Below are 13,443 nucleotides of genomic sequence, written 5' to 3' on the forward strand. Positions count from 1 at the left end.
GTAATTATAATATCCATAAGTACATTTAATTTAGTGCATAATAGCTGAAAGAAATGTTCCCTTAGAAAGGGTCTCATATATGTCCATATTTCGGCATATTTTGGACCAAGGCCTAGTGCCGCCATCTTGAAAGTGTCATAGTTGGAATGTCATCAGTGCATTGTTTAAAATTTAGAATGGTTCTTGTCCTTGAAGGCCACTGTAGCTTCTGTTATTATTCAAAACGGTTGGGGTTACCCAGGGAGCGTTGCATTCTAGAACTTTGTAGAACTTTCTTGATGATGTCATATTACACACTGCACCTTTAACTGAATCAATTCAGTGAAAAATGTAAAGAAGTCTGTTTAATCTACTGTATGGGGCAGAAGATTTCACATTACCCTAAAAGAATAACTTGAAGAATAATATACGCTTAGTATTCGTTGTACTTTTTTGTTGAATGGGAACATGGACAGATTAAAGAAATTTTTAAGATTATTTTTGGGCATTTTCAAGCTTTATTAGACAGTACAGAGTTGAAATGGGGAGACAGAGAGAGAGAGGGGGGGGATGACCTGCAGTAAAGGTCCACGGGTCAGATTTGAACCCACGACCACTGCAATGAAGGCTGGAGCCAATATGGTACGCGCTCTATCCACTACGCCACCGGAGCACACAACATTTTATCACATTTTAGTCTAAAACGCTACAGTAAGCAACATATTGGTGGATATAGCATGTATGGGCTACCTTTCGTTTGCTCATTTATGTTTTGCACAATAGTTTTGGTGCCTCTGTCCCCGTCGTTTCAAAGCGCGAGTCATCATCATATCCTGAAGGAGAATTCTCTGTTTTTTTTTGTCATTTTTGTGTTCATTGAAATCTCATGTCTGTTCAAGAAGAAAAAATCATGTTTATGTTTGAAGTTTTATTTTGAAACTGCAAATCGCTAATCGCTATATATGCATTGACTAGAAAAATTGAGGATAAAAATGTCATTTTTGATTAAGTTGAGATTAATTAATGCCTTTTTGTAGTATTTCATATTTATTTCATAGCATTTTTATTTTAATTTTCAAATGATCACGCAAATCCAATATTTTTATTTTATTTTTTATTCTAAACTGATATGCATCATTTGAGGTTGAGACCAATTGAGATAATAAGACATATTGTTAATGAATTGAATTTGTTTGCAGTGCTTATGTTCTTGGGAGAACTTTCACCCATCTATCTGGTGGATGTTAAAGCTGGGGTATGTGATTTCTGATTGGTCAAAGTTAACATGAGCTGTACACTTTGACCAATCTGAGCGAGGCTCCGATTCTCTGTTCTAATTGGCTGTTGGGACTGTCCACACACTTTGGCACGACTTTGTTGGTGTAGAGCGTGTCAGGGAGGGACCATAGGGGAGGGACCAAAGAGAACAAGTGGAGCGGTTGAGGTATTTGGATTCGAATCTCTATCCCAACTGCCATTTTCTCCCCAAATCCTCCACCCCAGCTTTAATGTGTTTTGGGAGATTTTCGATTTTATTCATCATGACCTGCTGTCCATATCCTTCAAGGTATTGTTGGTGTGTAAACGGATTCAAACGCAGCACATTCACAACATTGATATAACACTTCTCTGCCCCACATTACTTTTGCAAGCATTCAAATTTTTTCATACATATATCATCAGATTTGATTTGATGCTTCTGTCTTTTTTTTCGTAGCGTGAATACCTGTTTCTAGGAAAGAATGATCCTATCTGAAAAGAGTTGAGACGGTTTTACGAAAATAGCTTGAAAATTGATTGATTGATTGATTGATTGATTGATTGATTGATTGATTGATTGATTGATTGATTGATTGATTGATTGATGGATGGAAGGAACTGTAGCTGCAACTTGTGAATTCAGAGCACCCCCTTTAAAATTCAATAAATTTGATTTCATAGACTGTTTTGAACCGGCCTCTGTTTTCTTTTTACTTGTCTTGTCATCTGTGTCTGTCCCTGAAAACTTAGCTTCTCATCTTATTTATCTATCTATAGTATATGATAAGGAACTGGTTGAAAATGTGACAAAATGCTGAGTGCATGGGGCGCACCAGTGGCGTAGTCGTGGTTAGAGCGCGTACCATATTGGCTCCGGCCTTCGTTGCGGTGGTCGCGGGTTCAAATCCGACCCGTGGACCTTTACTGCAGGTCATCCCCCCACTCTCTCTCTGTCTGTCTGAATATTTTTATTTCATTATGTCGAGAAATGTCAAGAATAAAGACGAATACTGCAAAATGCTATTGGAGTTAGTGGGGGCATTTATGCACTTTCAGCATACTACAATTGACATGCATGTATTGGAACATCCTAAATCTTCTTCTGGCATACTAAATAGTAGGGAAGTATGGGGATTGGAACACAGGTTATATTCCTCATGGCCCCTTTAGGTCTTCTTTAGAATTGTAATGTGAAGTCTTGGCCACACAGAGGCAGTGCTGGTTCAGGCCTTATCAGCTGCTGCAGTGAAGACAGATATGCCCTGCGTTCCAATCCCCATACTTCCCTACTATTTAGTATGCCAGGAAAAAGATTTAGGATGTCCCAATACATGCAGGTCAATTGTAGTATGCTGAAAATACATAAATGCCCCACTAACTCCAATAGCATTTTAGAGTATTCGTCTTTATTCTTGATATTTCTCGACATAATGAAAAAAATAATTCCTTATCTGATTTTTTTTCTCTCCCGTGGCCCTAAAACTCTTCTGTACTTTAGTATGTAGTGTAGTAAAAAGAAAGAGTATGTGATTTGGAACCCTGCCCGAATCTCTTCCAGACCACCATATTGTCTTTAATAAAACATTTTAGTAGGAATTAGAAATAAGAACCTGGTTTGATGTTGACATCAGCCAATGCAGGAATGTCCATGCATGCGAGCAGTGTTACACACATAAATATACCTGCAACTTTTGAAATCTTGAAGGTAAGTATTAATCTGTTTGTCTGTAACTGATTGTTGTTGTGTTATCCCAAACAGGTCTCTCTTGAGAATGAGATTACCTGTATAAATAAATGTTAAACAAAATTGTAAAAAAAAAAAAAAATTTGTTGTAGTTTAGACTATGGGTGGGGATGATCTGATTTGATCTGTAAGCCTTTATCACAAGATGAGGAAGAATCAAAATCTACTTCTCAAGGGCTGTCTTTAGTTAGAACTAACCCTGCGTTCCAAATCACATACTCTTTCTTTTTACTACACTACATACTAAAGTACAGAGGAGTTTTAGGGCCACAGGAGAGAAAGAAAAAATCAGATGAAGATTTTTTTTCATTATGTCGAGAAATGTCAAGAATAAAGACGAATACTCCAAAATGCTGTTGAAGTTAGTGGGGCATTTATGTATTTTCAGCATACTACAATTGACGTGCATGTATTGGGACATCCTACATCTTTTTTCTGGCATACTAAATAGTAGAGAAGTATGGGGATTGGCTAGCAGGGTGTATGTTATTGGTAAATCCAGCCATTCATTTTGATAAACAACATGTCAAGAAACCAAAAATTTTGTAAAATGTAAAAAAAAAAAAATTCACCTCAGACACAGAAAACAAGAAAAATCTGCTACCAACAATGTTTATTTTAGACTTTACATTCTTACGTGTTTCTAATATTATTGGAAATGTTGCTCAAGTAATATTGGAACATTGGCCGTTCTTTCAATTCAATTACCCCAACACAAGAAGTTTTAAGATCAATTTAAAACATTTAAAAAATCTTAAAAATTGTATCACCTTAAAATCGAGACTTTGAATGTAATGTAACTTTATTTGAACATTTGACAATGTACAAAAGAAACATTAACCTTGTCTAGAGCATGTGTGTGTGTGTGTGTGTGTGCGTGTGTGTGCGTGTGCGTGTGCGTGTGCGTGTGTGTGTGTGTGTGTGTGTGTGTGAGTGAGTGAGTGAGTGAGTGTCTATATGGAGATGCATTGTACCAGGTTTTAGCAAACTGCTATTTTCCACCTGTAGTCCCAGAGCAGGTAAGAAGAATAAATACTACTAAACTAAACAAGACACAATAATATCTAGACATGGGATTAAACATTAAAAGGATAACAATATACAATGATATAAATACATAGGATAAAAAAAGGTTTATGAAAAGCACTACATTACATATTTTATCGAAATACTGCTGTGGTCAAAAGTCTTGAAATTGACCCCCCAGCAAACTGCCGTCATTCTATCTAGTACGAAAGATTTACCAGTAGCCAAGAGAGAGAGCTAAACATTTGAATAATCTCGGGCCCCTCCCTTCGGACACCCCCCCCCCACCTCCCCCCCTTTAACATCCCAAAATACAAGAGTCGAACCTGTTGCTCCCAAAGCTTAGGGAGGCACAGATAGTTGATAGTTCAGACAACACACTGGGCTTTGGGGGCAGCAAGGGGCACACATCTCTATGGGACAAACTCCTAGTACATGCACTAGCACAGTAGGAAGTCCAAAGAAGATTGTGCACCACTTACAACTGGCTCCTGCTGAAAGGTTAGTTTGATCATATAATCTCTATACAATCTATCTATACAATTGGCGATACTAAATTTGATATTTACAATTCATACATATATACAATTTGATATACTATGTTTTTTTTTATAAGGAATACAAGAAGCTAATATAATAAATATTATTTTTTGAGCTGTGGAAAAGGGCGTTAGGATTAAATAAGTTCATACTTCTTCCTACTCCTTTTCAGGCATACCATAACAATATATGTCATTTGTTTTATTTTTTATTTTAGAGAAATAATTCAAGCATAATTTTTGTTTATTGTATTTTCATGCTTTTAATTTTTTTTTTTTTTATATGTCTGAAATAAATTAAATCAATCAATCAATCAATCATTCGTGAACTTTCTTAAACGCATTCACATGAGAAGCTGATATCCAATAGCTAGCACGCGCTGTACGTAATCTATTTTCCCTTAAGATGTCATTGTGCATTTGAGAGTTTCTTTCCAAAGGGTTTATAAATAACAACTGCTCTTGCTTTTGAAACAGATGACAGGAGAGAGTTCGAGGAAACGCACAGCAGAGTTGAGACAAGTCCTCCATGGTGCTTGATGATGGGACTTTAATGAGTTGCTGCCTTAGAAGGAATCCAACCCGCAACCAACCCCTGGTCATCCTATAAAAAAACTACTCCTGCATCTTTGTTTTGGCTGAGAAATTGACACATGGGACACCGCGGATATCTTTGAAGGGAAAAGAATCAGAAGAAAGAGCTAAATAATTTGGACAAGAACTCATTCAACAGCATTTTTTAAGGACGTGAATCGAAGATAACAAATTGCTAAAAAGACATAAAATAAGATAGAAGGTTCTGTGTCTGAAGTTCCATACCATCCATATATTTTTTTCCATAAACAATTTTATTTTTTATTTTTAGAAATTTTAAACAAACAAACAATCACAACCCCCCACCCCCCACCCACCCCACACAATCCTTGGAAAGCCCATTACTCTTTTAACTTGAATCTTTAGGTGGGTGGTAAGGGGTCAGGAAAGTTAGCCATGGATGCAGCCTCAAAGCAGGGTGCTCAGGAGGTGATGGTAAGCGAGGCTCTGGTTCAATTCGAATCCACCTTGCAAGCCGCCGTCAGGGAGGTTCACGTGGATGTAAGTGCCTTCAAGCAACGTATAGAGCAACGGATCGACAACTTGTGCGTTACCAACGGACCCTTGGCCGGGGCGGTTACCAGGCTCCAAGAGGAAAACCTGCAACTTCGGTCAAAACTCGAGGCCCTTAGCCGCCTTGTGGAGGGTCTTGCTGGGGTACAGATCGAGAGAAGTTCCCCTGAAGTGAAGGGGAAAAGTCTGGAGAATAATAATCTAGAGAACGGACATGCAGATGGGGATGTGTCCAAGAGCCAGGAGGAAGAAAGAGGTCTGGTTATCTCTGGGAGATTGGAGAGCACTTGCCAGCAGTCAAGTGAAACCACTTTCACATACTCTGAACAATCGGGGTCAAGTTTAGGATCAAGCCACACGTCTGCTGCGGCTGCTGCGGCCGCTCTGGGAAACACCTCCGCCCCCGCGCCCTGGAGGACGAGGAGACACGCTGAGACCAACGTGAGTAAACAATCCTGTTTTAGTTTTTTAAAGATTATTTTTTTGGGCATTTTCAAGCTTTATTAGACAGTACAGAGCTGAAATGGGGAGACAGACAGAGAGAGAGAGAGGGGGGATGACCTGCAGTAAAAGTCCACGGGTCAGATTTGAACCCGCGACCACTGCAACGAAGGCCGGAGCCAATATGGTACGCGCTCTATCCACTTCACCACTGGAGCGCCCCTTTTGTTGTTGTTTTTAAGATCTTTTTGGGCATTTTTGCTTCATTAGACATATTTTGTAGAGACAGAGGTGAAATGGGGTAGAGCGGGAAAGACATGCAGAGAACCGATGGGTTTGAACCCGGGTTTGCTGCAGGGCCTGGGCCTGTGTGTGTGTGTGTGTATGGGGGGGAGGGGTGGTGCGCCCTACCCACTGCACCACGGGCGCCCCCAACCATTCTGTTTTTATTAGATCTTATACATTATACCGGTACTAAAAAAGTACTGCAGTACTAACGTATTCAAAAAGGTATTGAGCCTGGGGCAACATTTCTACCATATTCCCACCAAAAATCTTGTCATTAAAGAGCATTTCCATTAAGTAAATGTAGAGATGAAGATTGAAGAAAAATCCAGACTGGTCTCTTAATTTTTTCCAGAGCTGTATTTGATTCAGAGTTGTGCAAGAATGGCTTTGAGCACATTGTGAATGACATATTTCATTGTATATTATCCTTGCTCATTACTTGGTTACTTACCATCTTAAAGTATTTGTAAACGTGTTTGAAAACTGCTGCTCCAGGCAAAGATGAGACACTGACATACAAATACCAAAATAAGTCCAGTTTGTTATAGACCCATACGTTTGAAAGGCTAGTCCGACATTGAAACTCTGCAAACCTAGACAGAATGTAACAGCTTTTGGTTCAGTTATAACTGTGGCAGTCTTTTCATATTCTATCACAACAATTGCAAGTTAAACCCTGTGTTCCAATCCCTATACTACCATACTATGATATCTTCTATTTAGTATGGTAGAAAAAAGATTTAGGATGTCCCGATTCTTGTGGCCAGATTTAGGATGGTTAGAAAGACCTAGATGTCTACTACATCCGTCCGAAATTATTAGTGTTGAAGACAGCATCCTATTTGGGCGATTCTGACCCATAATCCAGTGCGCACCTGAAGTGACTTCACATCAACGGAGCCTCCATATGAAAACAAACAGGGGTGTGACGGATATAAAAGCAAAAGGCAAGATCAAGGCGCAATGCTATGATGAAATAAATAAGTAAAAATATGTCCCAAGTGTATGCCTACTGCATCCTAACTAGATTATTTTTATGGTCAGATGTAGTAAGTAGAATAGAAAAAAGAAAGAGTATGAGATTTGGAACACAGGGAAAGAGTTCACATTACAGAGTCATGTACCAGGAATATGAGCTTGCATGTGTATTATTAACCAGTGTACCAACAATCGCGAGTTAAAGGAATACTTCACCCATAGGGAACCGGCGTTCTATCATTATAAAAAATCGCTATTATAATATAATGAATTAGGTTTTTTCTTACCTCAGTCTTCCCTCAGTCTTCCCTTGGCCCAGTTGTCCTGTTAATCCTAACCCTACATTTTTACTAATGTGATGTCACACTAGTAAAATGTAGGGTTAGACAGTGAGACCATAAAACACTTTTTCTGCCTTTTTCTCAGGCTAGAATGAACCGATTTCTAAAATGTTTGCGCACTTGTACTACATAGGATCTCAGAGTTTAATGCACCTTCATATTTCCAACCGGTGAAGTAGGTGTTTGAAGAGGTCACGTTACAGAGGAATCTGAGCTCCCATATGGGGGCGGGACCTGATAAGCCTTTGGCTTCTTCCGTCTCCCTTCGGACAACACAAAGTATGATGTATGAATATTTGCAAGAGAAAATTGTGTATTGTGTGGAATTGTCCGAAAGAATAATAAATAAATGTGTATTATTAACCAGTGTAGTATTGAGTTGCCAGAAGATTCCACGTCGTGGTTAAGTAAGTCAAAATTTGTTTTGGCAGACAACCATGAATTCCTTCGTGATTTTTGTCTACCTATGACATCTATTGCAGTATGTCCGTCCTGGGAGAGGGATCCCTTACTTTGTCGACTCTCCCTGAGATTTCCCAATTTTTTTTAAATCCCGGTAAAGGTTTTTTTTTACTGGGAGTTTTTTCTCAGCCGAGCTAAGGGTCTAAGGGCAGAGGGATAGATAGATAGATAGATAGATAGATAGATAGATAGATAGATAGATAGATAGATAGATAGATAGATAGATAGATAGATAGATAGATAGATAGATAGATAGATAGATAGATAGATAGATAAGGGCAGAGGGTGTCGTACTGTATGGAATGTACAGCCCACTGAGGCAATTATCTATTTGTGATATTGGGCTATACAAATAAAACTGATTTGATTTGATTTGAATTTTCCTTTGGGTCGGTACCCCTCACATCCCAGAGCCCTCATGCGAGATGTGTTTGTCATGCTGCGCTGTCCAAAATAACCCTCGCGGTAACTGTAACACTTGGACCACACCTGACTCTTTCCGACATCCTTTCCTGAGCTAAAGGGGAAACTTCATTCGCCAAGTTGCTGTCAGGTGTTTTACATTTTATCCAAGGACTATTATCAATTTGAACGACAGAAGGTTCAGGTCTAGAGATTATACTCAGTCCCTCAAATTAATTTAGGGAGCCCCCCAAAACACACACACACACACACACACACACACACACACACACACACACAGACAGACAGACACACACACACAGACACACAGACAGACAGACAGACACACACAGACAGACAGACAGACAGACAGACAGACAGACAGACAGGCACGCACGCACGCACGCACGCACGCACACACACACACACACACACACACACACACACAAACACAGTACAGACTTGCCCCCTTCCCTAACCCCCTATCTCAACCCTCTTTCACTCATGACCCTCTTTCATGGCAGCCACAGGTCCTCCAAAGGGCAGATGTATTTTGGGGTCTGTGATTTGGGACCTAGCTGAAGCTCTTTGGAGCCTCTGCATTACCCTGTGGCAACTTCAACAGTTAACGGCAACTTCCGTACATACTGCACATTGCACATTTCATTTTAACTTATCTACTTTTTACTTTCTATTCTATTATATATATACTGTTTTATATTGTACAAAACATTCCTTGCACTACTTTAGTATTTAGAATTTATCAATTTTTTTTTTATCATTCCTATTCCACCGTGGGTCAGAGATAAATGCCATTTAGATTCTGATGTATGTCTTGCATAGCCTGGCACCGCCCGCCTACTACTTCCGCTCAATTTTCATTTCCCTTCAGTAGTCAGTCTGGTTGTGCGGTATATTCTTAGTTTTTTCTCCGGACAGATTTCTGCCGGTCCAATCAGCGAACAGAAGGAGTGGCTCAGAAGCCGGCGCATGACATGGTTGGTTGGTTGGCAGATCCAGAGTGGCACTGGGCAGATCCAATAGTTTTAAACTTCAACAGACACCCGCCTTCAAGTGAGTTAACGTTTGTCAATTGAGCGATTCCAGACCTTCTGTACAAATGAAATGAAGTACGATGGTCTGGTGGGACCAGGCTATGTCTTGCATATATCAGAACTGACAATACAAACACTATCCACTCACTTGAACGCTAATATCGGCAGTTTGTTATCAATATTGTCTTTGCTTAACCCTTTGGTGCTCTTGGGGACGTTTTTGTCCTTTCGCACTTTTTTTACGCTCTTTTTTGTGTATAACTTTGGCTGTGCTTATGTTAGCTGAAATATTTTTGGCCAGGGATTTTTTTTTTTCAAATATTTTGTTTATTTCTACTCAGCAACTTTGTACCATCTATTATAAAGGCTGTACACTTTTTTGTTCCTCTCAGCTCCCTAAGGACGTTTTTGTCCCCTATTGACTCCCATTCAAAATGGCCTTTTTTCACCAATTTGATCCTGCTGTCATTACAGCATAAAATATTTTTTTCAATGATTTTATGCTTTCATCCTAGACACAAAGCATCAAAATTGATCATTTTCAACACCATCAAAATTTTGAGCCATTTCCCTATATTTGGCATAGGGTTGAATTACAAGCAATTTTCCAGGTTTTCGGTCCGGCCCCCCACAGTGCAATAGAAAAAAAAATTCAACCTAAATGGTGTGAGTGTGATGGTAGGGATGCTAGTGTGTGGTGCATATGTGTGTATTGAGAAAATATAGTGTGTGTGTTTGTGTACACACAGCCAAACTTTACAAACTCAAACGTGTATGGAAAAAATGGCCCAATTTAAACTTTATTTTTTCAAACCATAGCCATGATGACAAACACATGTAAATGTGATGATATTAGGCAATAATCCAACACTTAAGACACCAAAATTGCTTTTTTAGCCCTATCTAGCTCAATCATTTATTTTCTCCAGTTTTTTTTGAGGATCAAATATGCTCCCTAAAACCATTTTTGTACTTTTTTGTAATTTTTTAGAGTTGCAGGCCTAAACATAAGAAATATGATAAATTAATGGAAAGTGTGGATCCATATGGATACCTTAGGGTTGTGTCTGTGTGTGTGTTGTGAAATTACTGTGTGTGTATGTGTGTGTGTCTTTGTGCGTATGCATATGTGTGCAGCTGTAATGTGCAATTTGTGGGTTTTCAGGTGGCTGCAGGTTTACTTTGTTACTTTGTTGACATCATCAAAGAAACTGGAATTAAAAGGTCAAAAGAAACTAACAATGAATTAATATTTGATATGTATGTAAAGAGGTCAAGTGGGATAAAAGGTTTTAAAAAAAAAGTAGAAAAAAATATTACTGTATAATGTGTTTAGGGCAGTTTATAGGGAGGTCATGAGAGGGAGTATTTATTTGCATCTGTGACTGCACAAATACTAAACATGTATCAAAAGCAGTTTTATTGCAAATCATTAACATATCCTAGAGTCTAATTATCCCACTCAAAAAAATCCACTTTGCATCTATTATATGAGAAATTTTTCAATTATTGTGTTTTTTTTAAATAAAAATGGCTCCCGTCGTCACATAAACTTGCATGTAAAGGGTTAAAAGCAATTACAAATGAATGAATATTTGATATATATGTGAAGAGGTCAAGTGAGATAAAAGGTTTGTAAAAAAAAAAGTAGAAAAAAATATTAATGTATAATGTTTTTATGGCAGTTTATAGGGAGAGGACGTTTTTGTCCTCTAAGGTAACCAAGGCGTAGTAAAAGTTAAGGATACCCAATAAAGCTTTAAAAGTTTGAATGTCAGCTTGAGGCCACAGTTAGGGAGTTATGGACAACCTGACAAGCCAGTAACAATACATGCTTTTTTTTTTTTTTTTTGCTTTTTTTTTGGCATTTTCAAGCTTTATTAGACAGTACAGAGTTGAAATGGGGAGACAGAGAGACAGAGAGAGAGAGGGAGAGGGGGGATGACCTGCAGTAAAGGTCCACGGGTCAGATTTGAACCCACGACCACTGCAACGAAAGCCGGAGCCAATATGGTATGCGCTCTATCCACTACGCCACCGGAGCGCCCCACACTACATGCTTTTAACAGTGTCTACATTACACATATTGTGTTGCATTTCTGTGACGTAATTCACACGGACGCTCTGATGATGCCGGGTGTATAAATAAACCCCTGAACCCTAAAATCGTTTAGGAATCTTGCTCCCCAAGCCAATCCAAGTCTCAAATCTCTTAATGGAAAGTTGAATTGCTTCTACGTCCCAGGTCAATAATACCCCAAATCACTCACTCACTCACTCACACACACATACGCACGCATGCACGCACGCATGCACGCACGCATGCACGCACAACACACACTCACTCACTCACACACACGTACTCACGCACGCACACACGCACGCACGCACGCATGCACCCACACACACGCACGCACACAAACACACACACACACACACACACACACACACACACACACACACACACACACACACACTCACTCACTCACTCACTCTCTCACTCACTCACTCACTCACTCACTCACTCACTCACTCACTCACTCACTCACTCACTCACTCACTCACTCACTCACTCACTCACTCACTCACTCACTCACTCACTCACTCACTCCCCCCCCACCACCCCACCAGTACATCCCAACCCCCCACCCCCCGAGCACACACACACACACACACACACACACACACACACACTCACTCACTCACTCACTCACTCACTCACTCACTCCCCCCCCCCCCCCCACCCCACCAGTACCCCCCAACCCCCCACACCCCCCAAACCCCCGAGCACACACACACACACACACACACACACACACACACACACACACTCAGCTGTCCTGTCAAAAAGAAACGCACACCCTGCCAACATTCCTCTCTGGTGAAATCACCGGGGTCTTTTCCCAACCCGTCAGCCCCTCAGTCTCTGACGTACCACAGCGCTATGATTCATCCCAAACTGTTGATACCTGTTGGTTATCCATCATTTTTTTTTCAAATTCGACACCTTTGACACCATCTTCCATCAGTATTTTTAAAATCTGTTGAGTTTATTTTAAACCTGCAGTGTGTAGAATTTTGGGTTTTATTTCCTAGCAGATTTTGTAGAAAGTAATTATAATATCCACAAGTACATTTAATTTAGTGCATAATAGCTGAAAAAAATGTTTTTAATGATTATTTTTTCCCTTAGAAAGGGTCTCATATATGTCCATATTTCTGCATATCTTGGACCAAGGCCTAGTGCCGCCATCTTGAAAGTGTCATAGTTGGAATGTCATCAGGTGCCTTGTTTAAAATTTAGAATTGTTCTTGTCCTTGAAGGCCACTGTAGCTTCTGTTATTATTCGAAAGGGTTGGGGTTACCCAGGGAGTGTTGCATTCTAGAACTTTGTAGAACTTTCTTGATGATGTCATATTACACACTGCACCTTTAAATGTTGAGTACTTTTACTTTTAATACGCTGAATACGTTTTCTTGAATATATTTACAAACTTTAAGTAAAATGTTCAAAACGTACTACTTTACCCTGCGTTCCAATACCCATACTTCCATATTATTTAGTATGCCAGAAAAAGATTTAGGACGTCCCAATACATGCAGGTCAATTGTAGTATGCCAGAAATACTTAGATGCCCCACTAACTCCAATTGCATGTTGGAGTATTCGTCTTAATTCTTGACATTTATCGACATAATGAAAAAAAAATATTCCTTGTCTGATTTTTTCTCTCTCTCCTGTGGCCCTAAAACTCTTCTGTTCTTTAGTATGTAGTGTAGTAAAAAGACTAAAACTCTTCTGTACTTTAGTATGTAGTGTA

General features: G+C 39.5%; 1 protein-coding gene across 1 annotated transcript in view; it reads left to right on the plus strand.

Moving 5' to 3' along the window:
- Positions 1-5,538: 5,538 nt before the first annotated feature.
- The window catches only part of LOC307260607 (uncharacterized protein), a gene marked incomplete at its 5' end in the record, with an annotated part of 24,623 nt that continues 16,718 nt past the window's right edge, over positions 5,539-13,443 (plus strand). The window contains one exon of the mRNA XM_080040880.1: positions 5,539-6,096. Within this exon, the coding sequence (XP_079897006.1) occupies positions 5,539-6,096 (558 nt within the window). The remainder of the gene's footprint in view (positions 6,097-13,443) is intronic.

The sequence above is a fragment of the Ammodytes marinus genome, assembly GCF_949987685.1.
Source record: "Ammodytes marinus genome assembly, chromosome: 14".
NCBI classification, from domain to species: domain Eukaryota; kingdom Metazoa; phylum Chordata; class Actinopteri; order Uranoscopiformes; family Ammodytidae; genus Ammodytes; species Ammodytes marinus.